The sequence below is a fragment of the Dendropsophus ebraccatus genome, chromosome 2, assembly GCF_027789765.1.
Source record: "Dendropsophus ebraccatus isolate aDenEbr1 chromosome 2, aDenEbr1.pat, whole genome shotgun sequence".
NCBI lineage: Eukaryota > Metazoa > Chordata > Amphibia > Anura > Hylidae > Dendropsophus > Dendropsophus ebraccatus.
In genome coordinates this window covers 66,092,785-66,113,662 of record NC_091455.1, presented here as the reverse complement: position 1 = coordinate 66,113,662, position 20,878 = coordinate 66,092,785, and the positions used below count along the sequence as shown (strand labels likewise).

The window sequence follows — 20,878 nt, the reverse complement described above, 5'->3', positions numbered from 1 at the left end:
TTTTCAGAAGAAGAGAAGTTAGCCCCTCAGCGTTGATAAGTCCTTAGTCCATGTCTACAGTAAACTCACCAGAGGTGTTACTAGCCTAGCATGTCTAGCACATGGAACCCCACAGGTGGGTCCTGGCCTCCAGGCCAGGCCCTGGAAAGTCCTTCAGTAGGGAACACCTTATTTTTCTGACTATACTGGAAGACAACTACTAGTCTAGACTAGAAGCCTTCATAACTGCTCTACCATAGGCTTTAGGGAGCTAACTGATTGTGGGAAAGAATATCAGGAGACTGTCAGTCTGACCTCTGATCGGTTAAGGTAACAAAGGAGGGACTAGCATGAGGTACCACTGACAGGAATTGGTCATAGTCACCTCTCAAAACATCATACAGTATATGAGATACATGAGATGAAACTCTTACTGACATCTTTTGGCCTGATAGGACAGTTACCACCAATACCAGGATCACTCCCAGTGGTAGCAACCTAGTAGTTCCTTGTAGTTTAGACCAAAGAGTCATTGGAGAACTTTAAAGAATTTCAACTACTTGCCTGCTTGGATAAAACTTTTAGGATTTTGCCTCTATGGTTTTTATACAGTAATGGAACAACAGCTTTACATGTTTTTATTGGTACTTTTTTATTGGTGGCATATAAGACTGATGAGGTATTGATACTCTGCACCAATGAACAGACAGTAGAAGACAGCTCCATACATTACGTGGTGGCCAAGCAGGGTTACTGCAGTTCAGTTCTCACTGAAGTGAATAAGAGCTGAGCTGCACTAACCCAGCATGGCCACTGCACAGCATACAAAGCTGCCTGCTTCTGGCTATGTTTCCTATGTATGTGTCACAACTCTGGCAAACAGCCAGTTGGTAGGATGGAGGATTTTGGCACCCTACCAATCTGATATTGATGACATCCCGAGGACAGGCCATCAATAAAAAGTTCTGGAAAATCCCTTTAACTTAAAGATTTTCTTTTTAAATCTATGGCTGCCTTGATAATGTCAAGACAACACAACAGAGTTCTTGAAGTACAGTTGTAAGCACCTTACGGCCACAAGATGTTTAATTATATCTAACTATATTATCTTAATAGATTATTATTTCTCAGAAAAGTCATTTGCACCACTGTTGTACGCTTAGGAACCTTTTATTTATCCTCTAATTCTGTCCATAGCTGCAGGTCCATGGCTACAGGCAGAATGTGGACCCATTAATTTCTATGGCCCCATACACAAACAGTACGGATTGTCTATCTTGAATTCAGGGGTACATGCCCTTTACACAGATGCAAATGCAAGGGGTGTCTGAATGAGGCCTTATGAGGCCTAGAAGAATCTAATAAATCTTTTTGTAATCTAATAAATTGCTATCCGGGTTACTTAAGAGGTTAATGTTATAGGACCTCCCTGCACTCTTTATACATTCTCTCACTGCAATATATGAGTTTCTACATTCTTCATATCTGTACATCGAAAATACATCTGGGTGCACTTTAAGTATTCTCTCCCAGGGATTCTGGCAGTGAACTAGTCAATATTGCTGGCTACAACTCTGCGGATGTAAGTCTTGGAGATGTTATTCTCTCAGTATTTGCTGATGAAAGAGACAGCCTGGTGCTCAGGATCTCCCAGGGAGCAAGAAAGCGACTGCTAAGGACCTGATCCATTTGTTTACAACCTCCTTGGACCAGAAAGAGCGGGCAGCTGCTGCGACATGTGCATGATGTCTTTTAAGGCAAGTGATGCTCGTTTTACCTTTAGATGTAAGCAGTTAATAAATGGCAATGCCTCATATTACAGGCCTTGTTCTGGGGAGTGCAGATATTACTGGTGCAGCAGGCCTCCAGTCACTGTCACCTATATAACCCTGCAGAAATGAGGCAGCAAATATCCAGAGTGAGAAGAGACACAGTGCTGGGAGCTCTGGAGTCCGCTGCTCTGCAGGGACTAGCGCTGTTTATTAACAGAAACAAGGAGAGTCATCACTGTTATAATATTATAATTATATATACCAATATTGGTCGATTTACTAATCTGCGTCTATATATACATGTGAATACTTTATAGACCTTTTAATTGAACACTTTTTAATAATATAGCATAAAGTTAACATAAAAACAAAAACGTAATGTAAATAAGATCATAACAAATCACAAATGAATTTATATTTAAAAAAATTTATAGTATCTAATAGTATTGAACTAACATCATTTATTCTTCAGAGTGTTCTTTTATATTTCCATGACATCATGATTTATCTGAAATTGCTGTAGTTACATGAACAGCATTACCCTGGAGAGTTATTTTGGATACTGACTTTACTTCTCTTGGTTTAAAGGAAACTGACAACACATATATGCACAGATCTGTGCTGCTAGTTTCCAGATGCCGATCACACAAGTATGACATACATGTCTTTAGCAATGCTGTGTGATCTAGCATCTTCCCCACTCCCTGGCTGCGTTGTGTCTTCGGGCCACTACCTGCCTCCTTTGGCGGAAAGTGGGATGGGATCAGACAATGTCACAGACAGCCAATGTGACACTGTCAGCCTGGAATAAAGAACATTTTTACTGAAGATTCCAGATCACACAGCAACCCTAAAGGTATGTATGTGATACTTGTGTGATCGGCACTTGGAAACTGGCAGCACAGATATATGCATGTGCATGCTGTCAGTTTCCCTTAAAAGTTAAACTATTGATGCAAACATATCAAAGTATGATCGTTTAGGCGAAGTTCACACAATGTACTTTTTCATTTAATAACGGCCTTGGGAACACCAGCCGTTATCAAATGAAATAATACATTGCATTGATTGTAATGGAATCCTGGCCAAAGTGTATACACTCTGGCCGGGATTCCTTGTGGCCACAGAAAAAAACTGACTTGGCAGTTTTGTGCGGCTGCCATTCATTGAATAGCGGCTGCACAAGACTGACAGAGCAGACAATGTAAACTCTGGCTGCACTTTACATTTTCGGCTATGGGTAATTGCAATGCGGGCACACCAGAATGCGCCCACATCCCAATTCCGGCCAGGATGAACTTCATTGACACCGGCCATTCTGTGACACAGCCAGGTCACAGAACGGCCGCTGTCATACGGTGTGTCAACCCGGCCATCATGCTCCACATTCTCTGCAGTCACTTATGTGGGGTACAGAAAGAAGTATACAAAGTTCTGGTAACAAGAAAGGGCCGCGGTCTGTTGTGTCTTGAAAATGGAGTCTTACTAGCAAAGGCTGTCTGAATGTAGATGTAGCTATTGGCTTTAGTCAGTGGGAGAATTCCAAGTAGATTCAGCCTGGGACACGATGATGACTTGGCTCAAGATTCTGTCGCAAAGCAGTAATGTTTCATAGGAATTTATGAATTCACACACATCCAATATATATTTAACAGCGACACAGCCTTTATTCTTGATTCAGCTAGGTTTGCAGAAACTTGCAGAACATTAATTTCCATGAAATTGTTTAGAAATCATGTATTTGAAATTAGTTTTAAAGTCTGCCATGTAAGACATTCATACACTTGGATGGCCCTAGTCTTAGGTCAACATTCCTTACCAGGGCTCTTTAGGAGGTAATATTTGGAGTGATTTTAGGCTTTCTGTCAGTATTTTGTTGGGAGGAGTAATGCAATCTGCAATATTATTCTTATGGTCATAAAGACAGAAATGGCAATGTAAAACTGCTATAACAATACAGTGTATACAGTGACATGAATCATCATCGAATGTAAAAACTTTATAAAGTTTTTTGACCATCAGGAACTGCTATATGCTTAGTTAGTCTAATAAAACCACCAGTGACCTCAGCGTTTGTGCCACATGTCCCCCCAATCTCAGTTTCATTACTTTTTGTTGGTTTTGTGCAGTCATACCTACACTTGGGGTAATATTATACTGTTTGGGCCCGTTCATACTATGGAAAACAGGTGGAAATTCCAAGCCGAACCCCTGCCCGTGGACTCTGCTCAGAATCCCTCCTTCTGTTTCGATGCGGTGCTTCTCTACTCAAAGAAATGACATGTCAATTCTTTGAGCAGTGAGGAACGAAGAGCAGAGGGGTTTGAGGCATCCTATTGAAATAGATAGCAGGTGGGATTCCAAGGGGAGTCCGCAGGCGGGGGTTCCGCTTGGAATTTCCACCTGTTTTCTATAGTATGAACGGGCCCTTAAGTGAGAATCTGTCACCCCCCTGGTCGCCCACTGAACTGGAACCACTACTGGATAGATATCAATAAAAGTATTCAGAACATACCATAGTTGTGTGTCTGTGTTTTTATTTTTATGAAAGAAAAGGCCTTTATTTGGGCTGTAAATAGTGTCAAGGAGGCGGAGCCTAGAGTCCCCTGGCCTTGACATCATCTCACCTCCCTGTGCTGTATGCCCGCCACTTTCCATAATCAGTTATGTGCACTGTGCATACAACACAGTGAGGTGTAGTGGCAGGGCCGGCTCCAGGTTTTTGTGCAGGGCCGTAACTACCACTATAGCAGCCATAGCGGCTGCTATGGGGCCCACTACATCAGGGGGACCCGTTGCCTGCTCCTACAATACACTGGGCCCCCTGAGCTGTCATCATTTGCAGCACCAGGTGGCAAAGTGGGCCTCCCGGAATCTGCAAATGTCCCTTTAACTGCAAGCTGTCATGAAAAGTGCTTGCAGTTATGACTAGATTGATGGATTAGTGGTCAGTCGGGAAGGCGAGGAAGGGGGGGGGGACAAAAAATTGCTATGGGGCCCAGCCATTTCTAGTTACGCCCCTGTTTTTGTGGGCCCTACGGCGACAGAACCTCAGCTGGTCCCTAATCCATCCACTATGCACCCATCATCCACACACTATGCAAAATCACTTGAGACACCACTAACATACACAAACACACATAACACAGACACTGCCTGATTCTGCCTGACTGACACTGACTTACTGATACTGACTGACTCACTCATTGACACTGACTGATAAACTCTCACACTGACTGACTGACACACTCACACTGACTGACTGACACAGACACTCACTGACACTGACAGACTGACACACTCAGACACTTACATAGTTGGCAACATTTGAATTTTTTTCCAGGGACACTTCAGCGTTAAAAGGGGTGTGGCTTATTGTGGGTGTGGTCTCTCTGGGGTGTGGCCTATCATGGGTGTGGGTTAAAAAATTTCCAGTTAGAATTTCCAGTCAGAACAACACAAAAGGAGCATTACACACCCCAGTATGAGGTCCCCAGTATATTACACACCCCAGTGTTAGGTCCCCAGTATATTACACACCCCACTCAGAGAAGGCTGAGACTCAGAGATAGCATTCTACTGATGACTGTACATACTGGTAGTTTGTACCCATATGATACAGCTGCACCTCATATCATCATACTACTACCCCTTCATCCTACTGCTCCTCCATCATCATACTACCCCTTCATCGTCCTCCTGCCCCTCCATCATCATACTACTACCACCTTCATCCTCCTGCCCTTCCATTATCATAGTACTACCCCTCTGATCCTCCTTCCTCCTCCATCATCATACTACTACCCCCTTCATCCTCCTGCCCTTCCATCATCATAGTACTACCCCTCTCATCCTCCTGCCCCCCATCATCATATTACTTCCCCCTTTATCCTCCTCTGTCCCTTTATCATCATACCAGTACCCCCTTCAGAATCCTCTTGTCCCTTCATCTGTATTTAAAAAAAAAAAAAAAAAAAAAGCTATACTTACCTCACTAGTATGGTTCCTCTAGTCCCCCAGGGACTCTTCTTCCTGCTCTGCATGAGTGACATCACTTGCGCTGGAAGGGGGTGGGGCTTCCCGCGATGGTGGGCAGAGCTTCGAATCATGTGATCAGGTCCTTCACCCTTTTCTCTCTATGTGCAGTCCCTGCTCTGTCTCCTGATGTTCAGCCTCTCACCCTGCAGTACAGTGAGCAGGCTGAACATTAGAACACTAGGCCCCTCTCCCTCTCTGGGCCAATAAAGGTGCTGTGGGCTCTGGCACTTGCCCAAGTAAGCCCTGTGCTGACGCCGGCCCTGTGTGGTGGTTCTAGGGCCCAAGGAGCCATGGGCCCCGCCTACTTGTCACTATTCATGGCCAGAATGAAAATAAAAGCAGACACAGGCAACAAAGGCATGTTCTAAATAATTTTATTGATATTTATCTAGAAGTGTTACCATTAGGCTACTAAATGGACATCAACATTTTTGGAATACCACTATAAACTTGGAGCTCAAGCTCCTTTCATATTAAACAAAATAAAATTTCTGAAAATGACTGCACATTTAGAGGCTTAGAACAATAAAGCTATTGTTACAGCAGATAAAAATAATATTTCTAATGAACAGGTTTACATTTCCTAAATGGAAAATGGTGAATTTAAGACTTGAAAAAATATAAAAATTCTATAGCAACTGCAAAAGTGATGACCATTATATCACATGATGATAACACTAGTTGATATTATTAGAGATGAGCAGACTTTTTGGATTTCTGGTTCGTGAGAACCAGAACGATCGGCATCGGATTCCCGCTGTCTGCTCACTCCGTGCAGCGGGTGGATACCTCCTAAGGAACACCTGGAAAACTGGGATACAGGGATTGGCATTGGCTGTATCCCAGTCTTCCAGGCGTTCCTTAGGAGGTATCCACCCGTTGCACGGAGCAAGCAGACAGCAGGAATCCGATGCCGATTGTTCTGGTTCTCACGAACCAGAAATCCGAAAAGTCCGCTCATCTCTAGATATTATGACTTTAGGTCTGTCCATGTGTGAGACATTGTTAAGCATAACAGTAAATAGATATTCTTTTGGCTGCATTAGAAACATTTATAATATGGTAAAGTCAAAGATTGCTAGATGTACAAGTATTAATGCAGACATGGGGAACCTTGACTCTCCAGCTGTGGCAAAAGTGCACAGATGGGATCTTTAGCTTTGGCTGTCCAGGCATGATTGGAATTGTAATTTTTCCACAGCTGGAGGGCCAAAGGTTCCCCATCCCTGGGTTAATGGATTATTACACTGAAATATTCCTTCATGTAGGTTGAGGTTGTGATCATTTTGTGAGTAAAACAGTTACAGGCCATGTTCCCACAATGTAATAATTAGTTAGTGGCCATTCTTTGCCCTTATTTTTACCTTGTGTGAACATAGCCAAAATCTGCAGAAGTGGACATAGCCAGAAGAGGGCCCCTGCTCCCTGCTAAGTGATCATCCTTAATATGGTCGATAATGATATACTGGGATATGTTGGTGTGTATTACATTTTGTTGGCATCTATCTCATGGCTGAAACCAGGTTTACTGATATTTTGAAAGCCCCTGCTTCCCATTGTGTTGTTCTTGATTATTGTTGCATTTATGGAGGAGGAGGAAAAGATCGATTTCAAGGCCTTTTACATGAAACCGGGAAACACATAGCCTGGTACCTCTAGGTAGGAAGAGAGATATGGAAAGTGAGCAATGCCAGAAGCTTTCCACATTCTTATGTATGATTCTTAGGGTTATTATGGTTATTTTTATAAGAGTAAATTGAGTGCTTAATTCTAGATATCACTTTTGTGGCAATGATGGAAGCAGTGAAGCTATTTCCAAGGCAAAGGTGACATTTCTATGCCAGGGTGTGAGCAACCTCCGTCCCTACGTCCCTCCAGCTTCTGCTTCTCTCCAGGATGCACCCAGGTGGCGTCCTTCGTTATGGGCTATGCAGCCGGGATGATTCTATACATTCCTAGTGTGATCATGGGTTTCTTCTGTCCTGGCCTAGCTGATTGTATTCTGGTTACTGACTGTGCATTTTCTGGAGTGAATTCTGACTTGTCCTTACTGAGAGTGTCTAACACTGAATAGTATGTAGAAGAGTTGCTTTCAAGAAATGAGTGTCCGTGCTTCCCATGTGTGTCTGTTGACTAGACTACACTGGACTCATGCTCTCACAGGGGACCTGGCATAAGCCAGGGCCCAGCTTGGCTGCTGTAGGGACCGTGCTGTCTTGCGTCCACTCTGTTCAACAACGTGACTAAGACTCGCTAACACTTCCTCTCCCTATGTGACTACCTCCTACAGGGTATGTAATACCTGCTGTGAGTGGGTGAGAAGAGAATGTAAGAGAAGAAAGGAGATAGAGATAGGTAGAGAAGAAGAAAGAGCTCTATATACAATAACCCCTTGCGTTCTACAGCTGTGCAACACCTAGGTACGAGATGTACATACTATAGACATCTAGTGGCAAAACGACTGCACGACTACACCACCACTTACACTTGGAGTAGAGGCTTTTGTGAAGGGTGTATCTACTAGCAACACCTGTGGTGGGATACCACACAAGAATGTTGCACTAAGTTTGAGTCTGAGCTTTTATAATTCCTCTATTCATTTTTCAACCCCCTGATATGCAGTTTGCTGCCTGCTTTTGGGTTAAGATTCTTTTCATGTGCTTGCCCCCCCCCCCCCCCTACCCATCTATACATGCTAGATGTCATGTCTTTGTGTTCAGGAGCCTGTGGTATGATGTGGGAGCTCAGCTTTCTCTTTACATATGTAGACAGCCTATGTAATTTCTCTCTGGAAACTGTCTTGTGTGCATTCGTCCTTATCTACAGCCTGTATGAAATGCCATACATAAATTCTTTCACAATCTGAACTTCTCTGTACTTCTCCCTTCCCACCCTGCTGCCATTTCCATCACAAAAGGACATACACGTTATTCTTGTTGCTGCAGTACAACCAGAATAAGAAGTTTTAAGGGGAAATGTCATTTAAGCACATTTATTGGGTTTAAAGGGGGTACTCTGGGAAAAATGTTTTCTTTCAAATCAGCTGGTTTCAGAAAGTTATATAGATTTGTAATTTAAAAATCTTCAGTCTTCCAGTACTTATCAGCTGCTTATCAAGTGGTGTATTCTTTCCAATCTGACACAGTGTTTTCTGCTGCCACCTCTGTCCATGTCAGCTGTCCAGAGCAGTAGCGAATCCCCATAGAAAACCTTTCCTGCTCTCCAGACAGGCAATAATTCCACTTTCTGCAGCACATACAGCAGCTGATAAGTACTGGAAGACTTGATATTTTTTAATATAAGTAAATTGCAAATCTCTGGCATTTTCTGGCACCAGTTGATTTGAAAGAAAATTTTTTTTTTGTGAACAACCCCTTTAACACTTGGAGACACAATTTTGCTGCCTTCACCGTGCACACATCTTTCTCATTAGGTTTTAATGGATTTGTGAAGCCTTTCTAGGCCCACGTAAAGTGGAACTGGATCTTCTTAGATGTTATCTAAAATACTTGAAAGAACTTTTCACCTTCCAGTAAGATTACCAACGTTTTCTTTATACCGATGATTACTTCATTTAAAGGAAATGAACTTGACATGGACAGTTCCCAAATACCACCCATTGTATGCCAACTATATTCTCCATTGTTGTGTTAATCCAGTCAGTGATGTGTGTTTTTCGTTTGCCTTTTAAATCAGGATGGCATGAAAGTAATATGGTGCTATTCTTTTACACAGAAGGAAACGCCTCTTGCCAATGCTGCTTTCTGGGCTGCTCGTAAAGGAAACCTGGCGCTACTCCAGCTGTTGTTGAACAGTGGCCGCGTCGATGTGGACTGCAGAGACAGTGTATGCCCTTCACTTGTGTATGCCAAGAATTCCAGATCATTATCTTCATCATCAGAATGGCACAGTGGCCAGACAACAGGCCTGTTATTATTCCTCCAGCGTCAATATGATTCAATGGCTTAAACAAGGCTCTAGGATGTTGTAATAGATTTGTGGTTTATGTGTTCAGAAATGCAAAGCATAATCTAGTAACTGAATAAAAGAGACAGCTAAAGGAAAGCTGATATAAAAGATAAAAAAAATCAATGTATGACGTTTTAAAGGGGTACTCCGGCCTGGGGGCTTTTTTTCTTAATATGGCCAGGGAGGAGGTGGCTGAGGGCAACGACGTCCACTCACCACCCCGTTTCCAGCAGCGGGTCCTGTGTGCTCCAGTCCCCACTGCCGGGCCGCTTCCTGGTGTCTGACACGGGCTTGAGATATGACGTTTCAAGTCCGCTCAGCCAGTTAGTGACAGAGGCGGGATCCCATAGTGACAGAGTTGGGGCCATATATAAAAAAAGCCCCCAGGCCGGAGTACCCCTTTAAAGTCTCTTAGATGCTTCTCTAAGGGCATCTGTCTTAAAAAGAAAAAAAAACAAAAAACAAAACTGACACATTATAGCAACATATCAGACTTTTTAATTGGTGGGGGTTTGGGTGATGACTAGAGATGAGCGAACCGGGTTCGGGTTCGAGTCGATCAGAACCCGAACATTCGGTATTTGATTAGCTGGGGCTGCTAAACTTGGATAAAGCTCTAAGGTTGTCTGGAAAACATGGATACAGCCAATGACTATATCCATGTTTTCCACATAGCCTTAGGGCTTTATCCAACTTCAGCAGCCACCGCTAGTCAAATGCCGAACGTTTGGGTTCTGATCGACTCGAGCATGCTCCAGGTTCGCTCATCTCTAGTGATGACGCCGCCACTTATCCCATACGGCAGCAGTGCTGATCTAAGGATTTAGTGGGGGTTTGAGCTCACAGACTCCCACTGATCAAAACACCTGACATGTCACTTTGGCTTTTAAAGACACAAGTACCCTTTAGGGTGCCCTCACACATCCTTTTTGTGAGGCGTTTTAGGCTTTTTTTGTGGTTAAAGTAATTTTGTGTGCTGAACTTTTTTTTTTTTTTTTTTATGCCATCATATGACCTAGTTGCAGGACCAAAAAGGTGACAAAAACGCCAGAAAAAAAAACTCCGTACGCACAGCACTGGCATTTTTTAGACAACCAGAACCATCCCATTGAAGTCTATGTTAGGAAAAACGCCACAGTTTGAGAAAAAAAAAATCAAGTAAGGTCAGCAGAACAGAGATGTAATACCACGTCTGTAACAGTTGTGTGTGGTGCTTAAAGGGGTTGTCTGGGCAAAGGCAAAATTTGCTATTAGACTTGGGATTGTTGCAACAATGGCCATAATTACTGCGGAAGTTACGCTGTGTGAACATAGCCTAATACACATGCTATTTTGTGACATCATCAAGAGGGAAACTGGTCTAAGTCCTGTTAGGCCAGCCTCCCTTTGTCAGATGACTCAAGTTGCTCAGCTCTGATTGGCTGAGCAAGCTGTAAGCCATCTAACAGTTCTACAGAGTCAGTTAGACATCATAAGAGACAAAGTGCATCATGGGAAAGCCCAAACCAGGAAGTGAAGAAAAAAATGAAGACACCAACTGGAGCTTCAGTTCAGTTTATTTTTTTTTATCAGTGCCAGAGTTGTCCTTTAAGAATTGTTCTGTGAACATAGCCTTAAACATATTTTCACCTTGTATAGAAACCTGCGTTTATCCATAGCAATCATATGGAAAATAGATTAAAAACAATTCTTTTCTAACCTGCATAGAATCTTGATCTACTTTACATTCAAAGCATAACTCGATTACTATCTGATCCGATCATAAAATTGTCTCCTGCTTTTCAATGATTCCAGCCTTCTATGTCTGTAAAATGAGTAGCTTGCAGGATTGCAGGATAGCTGGCATGCTCCTACAGACACCTATTGGAATGGAAAATAGAAAGAAAAGTTCTGGCCTAGAACATGTTTGTATGAGTCACTAACATTCTCTGCCATGGAAACTTTCTCCACCCCTCCAATCTCCTTTTTTCTTGTTATCTAACACCATGAGTGATGAGCTTTACTAGCTGTCCCATTCCTTCTCAGCAGACAGACAGTATAGTATCTGTGGAATAAAGTACAGCTGATAACACATTTACTGCCCATGTGGGTACCCCTCAGGATGCCAGGAGGCCTCATGTATATCACTCCATGTTCTTTCTATATTATACTATGAGGAATTTTTTTGGGAGGACCCTGTGTTGTTTATCTGCTTCAGTTTTTCCTTCATAGAATCCAATAGTTTGTTACCATTGACTGCCCTGCTAATTTTATGGTATAAAGACTGCAGTATAAGGGGCAGTTCACACAGAACAAAAGCAGCGGAATTCCATGGTGGAATCCTGCCTGCTTCAGTGGGACACTGTATCTCTTTGGGAGGGTTCGCGCGCCTCCGCTTCTGTCACTGTCTGCTCATAAAATTGACATGTCAATTCTTTTAGCGGAGAGCCGCAGAGAGTGGAGGAGTGAGCTCTCCCATAAAGAAACACTGTCGCTGTGGAATTCCGCTGCTTTTGCTCTGTGTGATCTGCCCCCTGTGATCACAGCAGAGACGGAGAGGCTCACACAGTTTTTTTGTGGCTTCAGCACAAATCAGCAGGCTCAGAACTGGGGGAAGGAGACTGTAAAGGTAACATGTATGGAATTTTTAGTCTCGGGGGTGATTCAACATATATTTTACCTGAGCCAAATACCCCTTTAATAGTAATCAGTATTACAGCAAATTTCACTGTGAAATTCGCAGTGCAAAATCTGCTGTGAACACGGTATATGGGAACATAGGAACATTCCCATAACTTCTTAACAACACATTTACTCGTTATGCACCATTAAGGATAAACAGAGAGGGCTCCCGGCGTGAGCATCTCTGCAGAGTGTGGTCCCCGGTTTCTATGTGCAGCTGGGGACTGCATGTGTTAGCTGGTTCAGCCGATCGCCGCTCCTGGCTAATTAACTATTTAAATGCAGCTGTCAAAGCTGACAGCTGCATTTAAATAGTGATTGTGCCCCTGTCTCTGGTGTCTCTGGTGTCTCAATGTGATCGCAGGGGGGGGAAACCTTGTATTGAGCCAGTCGGGGCTCAGCGTCGGAATGATGCTGATCCCAGCTTGGCAATCAGTGCATCTGATCTGCTGCAGACCAGAGTAATAGAGCACTGATCTGATGGATCAGTGCTCTATTGTATACACAGCATTAATCTTAATGGGAGATCAATGCTGTGTATATAAAAGTCCCCCAGGGGACTTCTAATTAATGTTAGTGGAAAAAAAAGAAAGTGTTTTTATTAATATAAAAATTCCCTCCCCTAGTAAAAGTTTAAATCACCCCCCCCTTTTCCCATTTTATAAATATAAATAAATTAACATATTTGGTATCGCCGCATGCATAATCGCCCGAACTATTAAATTATCACACTTCTGATCTTGCATGGTAAACGGTGTAAGTGCAAAAACCCGACAAAATGCAAAATTGCACATTTTTGTTTACATCAAATCCAGAAACAATGTAATAAAAAGTCGCATATATGCAAACAAGGTACAGGAAGAAAAAACAGATCATGGCGCAAAAAATGACACCTCACACAGCCCCATAGACCAAACAATAAAAGGATGGGAATAGAGCAATTTTAAAGACATTTAGGGCCACATGTATCATCCGGCGAACGGATGATTTTTGGCGGAAAGTGCCGATTTGCGTATTTTTTTATAGGCAAATGGCCGATTTGCGAATAAAATATTCGCAAATCGGCACTTTCCGCCGAGTACGCCAGGGGAAAGGGGGCGGAAAGTAGGCGGGAAGTGGGCGGAACGGAGGGCGCGGACTCAGAGTCCGCGTGATTTATCATCCGTTCCGCTAAATTGTACGCCGAAAACCGACTCCAGTCCTCAGCTGGCGTAGGTTTTCGGCGGTGCGCACCGGCGCGCACAGGATTTATGTACAGGCAGTCCACCTCTACATAAATCCCCGTACCGCCGGAGCTGCGGGGGCATTTTTAAGTCCGGCGTAAAAAACGCCGGACTTAATAAATGCCTCCCTTAGTTTTTATTTTTAAAGGTTTTAATTTTTTAGTTATACAAGTTATATATCATTGTAATCGTACTGACTTGAGGAACATAGCTTACATGCCAGTTTTACCATAGGGCGAACAACGTAAACACGAAACCCCTCAAAATAAAAAGAAATACACCCTTATTTTTATTTTACTGCACAAATATTTTTTCTCTGATTTTGCAGCTTTTTTTATGGAAAAATGAAATCTGTAATTGCAAAGTATAATTGGTGTCGCAAAAAATAAGGGCTCATGTGGGTCTGTAGGGGGAAATATGCAAGCGCAGTGGCCTTTTAAATATGAGGAGGAAAAAACGAAAGCGCAAAAATGAAAACTGGCTCCGTCCTTAAAGGGTTGAAGGGAATTTCACTTGTTGTGCTCAGTGTGAACAGACCCTGTCTTAAAAAAGTTTAGATCTATGCTCCTTTTTTAAAATTTACTTCACAGCTACTACTTCGCTTATTAGCAAGCAAAAAACAACAAGGACAACTCTCCCCCCCACCTCCAGTAAAGAGATAGTACATAGAGATAGTACTATAAAATGTCAGTGTCAGTCAGGTACCAGAGATCTCAGCTTTTCCAGTCTAAAAAAAATCTATTAAAAACCAATTAGAATTATAAAAACGAATTAACTTACATAGGGCGTTAGGTATATGACAATATACGTCTCCTTCAGGAAATCATTGTTTCATGTGCTTGTTCATCATCTTGTATTCACAGACAGGCAGCACAGCTTTGATGGTGGCATCGTATGCAGGACACGTGCAATGTGTACGAGAGCTGGTGCTACAAGGGGCAGATATAAACCTCCAGAGAGATGTATGTATATTCTATGCTTAGCTGTTTATACATATATTTTAATAAAATGTTTAGAGATTAGTTCTTTTATGTCTTTTATAACTTCTTGCCACTGTATTGTAGACTGGTGCTACTGCTTTGTTCTTCGCTGCCCAGCAAGGTCACAATGAGATTGTGAAATTCCTTTTTGAATTTGGAGCATCTACAGAATTTACTACAAGGGTAAGGAATATTTTCATTGAAGATTATGAAGTGCATACATCTATTTCCTTTTGAAACACAAGACTTCATTGACAGATGATGTTGGTAGAGATAGGAGTTGGACGTAATGGAATTTTACTGCCCGACCCCTTTGTTCTCGGAGAGTACTGAAAATTCATGTGTATGGGGAGAAGAGGAGAGATAACTGTCGGCCAAACAATAATTCAGCTTAGTTATTGAAGATGTATGGACACCTTCAGTTCCATGTTTCAAACATGGTTCAGTGAAGCATGACATGTTACTATACCCTTATTTGCTCCCTATCTCTCCTTTCTACATTGCTAAAGCTTCATTTTCAAGCTCTTATGACTGGCCTCACCTTAAGTTGTTGACTCAGGGATATCCTCCTAAATCACCAGGACTCTGAACACCGCATACTAGTCCTCTACATTATGTGTGTGCTCAGTAGTCCTTTATATTCATATGCACCAGCTCAACGGACACTGATTGGCAGTTGGTCATTTATACTGTATATATTCAAACAGCTGTCATTCAGCAGCCGAAAGATTCAAAGACCTTTCTTCACCATATTACAAAAATGTTTTAACAGAATGACATAAGTCATGGGTCTCCAAACTGTGACCCTCCAGCTGTTGCAAAACTACATTTTCCATCATGCCTGGACAGTCATATCCAAAGCTTTAGCTGTCCAGGCATGATGGGAGTTGTAGTTTCTCAACAGCTGGAGGGCCGCAGTTTGGAGACCCATGAATAAGTGATAGTGAAATTTCTTTGGTATACCAAAAACCAATAGTCAATATCTATACTACCGCTCTAACATAATTAGCTATTACCTACATACACCAGATGGATAAAATGGCGGTCAATCACAGTGTGCTTTTCTATTTCCAATGAAAGATTAATAAAAAAAAACTTGATGCTGTTATGCTCAATCAGAACCATATTGTCTAACATAAACCCTTACAAACCTGTCAGGATCACTCTGCGTTGTGATCCTGCTTGAACAAGTTGTGAGTGCACGTGGGTCGCTGCAGAAAGCCTGTAAAAATAAGTAACAGACTGCCTTGTTCTATGAGTTGGTAACAAGTCAATATGCTAAGTGTTATGAAAGGAGATGGAATCCATTTGGTGTAGAATCTGCGCTTAGTGAGAGCCTGGCACCTATTCAGAAAAGTGCTGACTTGGCTCATTGGCACGTTACGGTTTAATGCATACGTTTATTTCCGGACAGTGAAAGGGCATCTGAGGCTGGATTTCAGGTACTAGCTTGAAGATATTTACATCATGCCCAGTGTTTCTTATCCCAGAGAAGTGGAACTGTTTTATTTCTGTTGGAAAGATTGTAATTCAACTACTTAGCAAAATTCAATGCATTTTACTGAGCTTTAAAATCTGCAATTTATTAAAACTAGAGGCCGAGCCAGACCTGATTCACTCATCCCAAGTATGGAGATGAAGCACTTCTCCAAAAGACCACCCCCATCCAGACCAGATATTAAAGGGAAACTATCAACTAGAAAAGACATCCCAAACTGCTTACATGGCTACATAGCCACAGTAAGACTACCAATTCCTTTATTGTAGTTGTATGAGGCTACAATCACTTAATAGGGATAAATAGGGAGTAGGGTATAGTAAATAGAATTGTGCACTCCATACTTTACCCGATAATAAGTAATAGATTTTTGGAAGTAGGTCTAGGAAATGAGGAAATGTTATAGGAACTAAGACCATTGATGAACATATGTTCTGTAACCGGAGAGGGGGGAACTAGGGTGTCTTGTTAGTCCTATGTTGATAATGGGTGAAAGGAGGGGTTGTAGGTAGGGCCACGTGTCTGGAGACAATTGGGAAGGAGGTAAAGGTAAATGAGTGTTTATAAGATAGAGTGGGTGCCTCGGTTGTTTTTAAAGGGGTGCTCCAGCATGGGGGCACTTTTTTTTGTGGACCGGGGAGGAGGTGGCTGAAATAAAAGACGTCCACTAACCTCCCCGGTTCCAGCGGCGGGTCCTGCATCACGGCGCTCCGGTGCCCAGTTCCCGGCCGCTTCCGGGTGTCTGACGCCGCCCGAGACGCTACGTCTCAGGGCCGCTCAGCCACTCAGTAAAGGAGGCGGGATCCGCTTGAAGTCCGCTCGGATCCCGCCTCCTTCAATGAGTTCACTGAGCGGCCCTGAGACGTAGCGTCTCGGGTGGCGTCAGACACCCGGAAACGGCCGGGAACCGGGCACCGGAGCGCCGTGATGCGGGACCCGCCGCTGGAACCGGGGAGGTAAGTGGACATCTTTTATTTCAGCCACCTCCTCCCCGGTCCCCCCCAAAAAGTGCCCCCACGCTGGAGCACCCCTTTAAGGCCGGCTCTGCTATTCTGTAAGTTCCAGTAGTAAAATTATAAATATTTACTTTATATTTATTTATTATTATTATTATTATTATTATTATTATATATTTAAATTTTTTATTTAATTATTTATTGATTTATTATTAATATTATTTATCTAGCTATCTATATCTATATATATCTATATATATATATATATATATATATATATATATATATATATTTTTTTTTTTATTACACCTGAGGTGTGGAGGGATGATTTGGAATAGAAGCTGACAGGGAGGGACCATAATTTATCATGATAAATGGTGGATGAGGCTCTTCCGGGAGCTTAGTAGACTGTATAGAGCAGAGCTTCTCAAACTATTTCTACTGGAGCCTCACCCAACAGACCAAGGCACTGCCTGGGCCTCACCAGACTGACAAAGTTCAGTTAAAAGCTGAAAATAATGCTAGTGCTCCTTTCACCCATCTCCCAAGCTCTATATACTAATAAAGCAATTACAAAATAAATTAATAATGTTGCTAAAATGGAGATTTTGGAGGATTGTGCAGATCATAGTCACTTTTGTAAATAACTGGCTCCCCAGCTGGGCCTCACCAACAACTAGGGGGCGCCTCCAGTTTGAGAAGCACTGGTATAGAGCATACTGTAGGTGGTCAGCCTGAGTGGGCTTGCCTGTGTTCCAGGATGGAATGGCTGGTTGTGAATGGGCGGTTCGGCCAAAGAGGGTACCCTGAATGGATGGAATTACTAGGTGGATAAAGAACCGAGGTATATCTCGGTAATTTGTAATTTTTTTTTTTCCTCCTCTTCTTTCCTTTTTTTCTTCTGAGGGTGAACTGGGGGCGGCAACTGGCTAAGAGCTAACTTTATAATTTTTAAAATAAGCTACTGTATTTTCCTGACTTTTAAAGAGATTGTCAGGGGTTTGCCTTATATGCCGGAAAATGTTAACCCTTGCCTGACTGCAGCCCTGCTGCGGTCAGGAAGGGGTTAGCTGCAGCTAAATTAAAAAACAACAAACAGCTAACTCACCTAGGACCCGTTCCCGGCCTCCGCGCGTCTTCTTCTCTCCTCCCTTTCCGGGAGCAGCCAGTGTGACGTACACTGACTGCGCCGGGGATGCCCGAAGCTCTCCTGAGCAGCCGAGCGTCTAATCGGAGATGCTTGGCTGCTTGGGAGAGCTTAGGAAGAATGACAGAGGCTTCGGGAGGCTCTGGAAGTACCCGAAGCCTCGGTCATTCTTCCGAAGTTCTCCTGAGCAGCCGAGCGTCTCTGCTTGGCTGACAAGATTTTTCGGGGTTAAAAAGTCATCTTATACGCCGGAAAATACGGTAGTTTGATGTGCTCTTTCGGCTGTGTCTGGAATCTGCGGTTAGTGTAGGAAGATATAGTGATGGTATAGTGTTAATATACTGTGATATAGTGATGGTAAGGGGAAGATTTTACAGGTCTAAAAATTGGCTGGTACCTTGTAAAGCAGGGGTGGGGAACCTCCGGCCCGCGGGCCGCACGGGCCCGCAGCTCCCCTGTGATGCGCGCCGCTCTGGAGGAGGAAGGAGCCGGCGCACACAGCATCCTCCGGTGTCTGTGACAGCTGCCGGACACAGGAGGATGCTGTCTATGCCGGCTTCTTCCCCAGCAGAGCGGCGCGTGTCTTCAGTCTCCTGCAGGCCGCCTGCAGGAGAAAGACCGGCACAGAGGACCTGGGACAGAAGAGGACATGGGCAGCGTGGGAGCGGAGGTAAGGTGAGTGGGATGTTTATTTTTTTTTTATTTGGGGGTTAACTAGGCCACCAGGGACATGCCTGATGGGGGTTAACTAGGCCACCAGGGACATGCCTGATGGGGGTTAACTAGGCCACCAGGGACATGCCTGATGGGGGTTAACTAGGCCACCAGGGACATGCCTGATGGGGGTTAACTAGGCCACCAGGGACATGCCTGATGGGGGTTAACTAGGCCACCAGGGACATGCCTGATGGGGGTTAACTAGGCCACCTGGGACATGACTGATGGGGGTTAACTAGGCTACCAGGGACATGACTGATGGGGCTTAACTAGACCTATCAGAGGCATCACTGGGGGGGTTAACTAGGCTACCAGGGACATGACTTGGGGGTTAACTAGACTACAAGGGGCATCACTGGGGGGTTAAACTACAATAGCAGGGGCATCACTGGGGGTTAACTACAATAGCAGGGGCACTAGGGGAACAATACTTTGCCTTGCCCCGGGTGCTGCAAACCCATGCTACTAACTGCCGCACACGGTATGCGGCCCTCGAATGATTTTATTAATGCCCGACCGGCCCTCGACATGGAAAAGGTTCCCCACCCCTGTTGTAAAGGGATGGATTGAGCCCCCTGGTGAAATCCCCTCTGGAGCATAATGATGTTTTGTTATGTTTTATAATGGATGTTAATGAACTACATCGGATAAGCTTAGCAAATGGAGATTGTACTACTATTTTACTACTGTATGTGTTTTAGTTTCTGACCAATTTTACACTCGCCACTTACTCTTACTGTAAAGAACTATTCCTGTTTACCTTCGGAAATTAAAAACCAGCCCTGTCCATGTATTGCACATGCATTAACAGCTTGTTATAGGGCATCATCAATGATGGACGTTAAACTCACAATGGCTTGCTCGCCATGATACTGTACGTTGGTTTTGCAGATTATATTTAGGGAAGCAATCAAATGTTTGAAGATTAAAACTTGGAACACAGTTAGGGGAATTGATCAAGATCGGTGTATCTGTCTTACCGAAATTCTTGCCCCAATGTCCCATGTCCGATTTTGAGGCGCACTGCTCTTGCACCTAAAAAATATTTATGATAACATGTATAGTAAACTGCAGATATGACAGGATCTAATCTAGGTAACAGTGAAAACATCCATTCTGTACATTGAGCAGCCTAATAGTTATTCTAATTATTATGAGTTCTAATATTGTAATTTAATATGTTCATGGTTATCGCTGTCTCTCTCCATCCCCATTTACCAAAGAGCACTGAGTATACAATAGAGACAATAGCAACCTCTACTTGTGCCTGTGGTCACATTACTGATTATATGACAACAATACTAATGAGGGATACCTAAGTGCAGATTTTTTTTTCTGCAATGTCAGCGTCTACAGTGTAAAAGCTGGATAGCCTAAAAAATAAGACACATGCTTCTATTTTGAGTTTTTGCACAAGGCGTAAAAATGTGTGCAAGATTTTTGAAGGTATTTGAGCTACTTCTAAGCAGTTTGCATCGGCTGTACCATTTTTCTTTTCTCAGAAGGGGTGGTTTTCATACTAGCTACTTTGTTTAACATGTGTGAATTTTCAGTTTTGTGCAGCAGTACTCCGCCGTACCACAGCCAAGCTTCTTTTTTGACAAAAAATTGAGCACAATAATTGTGCAAGATTCACCATGGCCCTTGGGGCTACTTAAAATGTTGTGTATGGAAAAAAAAAACGCAAGCGCAAAAAAAATTGTGTAGCTAATACATCTGCCTGTAACTGTTACCCTGGTCCTTAGGAATTAAAGAGGTTTACAACATATTTTTAGGGAGTGGGCATTGAAAACCCAAAAACTTATACTCCCCCCTCTGCTTGCTCCTGGTCCAGTGTTGCCATTACTCTGCAGTCTCTGGCTAAAGAGCCAAGTGGATGTGACTGTACAATGTGCATATGATGTCTGTAGCCAGTCACTGGCCTCTATTGTCATGTGC

General features: G+C 43.1%; 1 protein-coding gene and 1 long non-coding RNA gene across 3 annotated transcripts in view; one reads left to right on the top strand and one right to left on the bottom strand.

Moving 5' to 3' along the window:
• The first annotated feature begins 9,476 nt into the window (after positions 1-9,476).
• Positions 9,477-20,878, top strand: part of ANKRD29 (ankyrin repeat domain 29) — a 34,744-nt gene continuing 23,342 nt past the window's right edge. For both annotated transcript variants that reach the window (XM_069960072.1, XM_069960071.1), the window contains exons 1-3: positions 9,477-9,635; positions 14,506-14,604; positions 14,707-14,805. In XM_069960072.1, the coding sequence (XP_069816173.1) occupies positions 9,492-9,635; positions 14,506-14,604; positions 14,707-14,805 (342 nt within the window). In that variant the 5' untranslated portion in view covers positions 9,477-9,491. The remainder of the gene's footprint in view (positions 9,636-14,505; positions 14,605-14,706; positions 14,806-20,878) is intronic.
• On the bottom strand, positions 11,338-15,251 carry LOC138784492 (uncharacterized). Its single transcript, XR_011361860.1, has 3 exons — positions 15,164-15,251; positions 14,423-14,571; positions 11,338-11,618 (listed from the first exon to the last, which is right to left on the bottom strand). It is a non-coding gene; the product is annotated as an uncharacterized lncRNA (long non-coding RNA).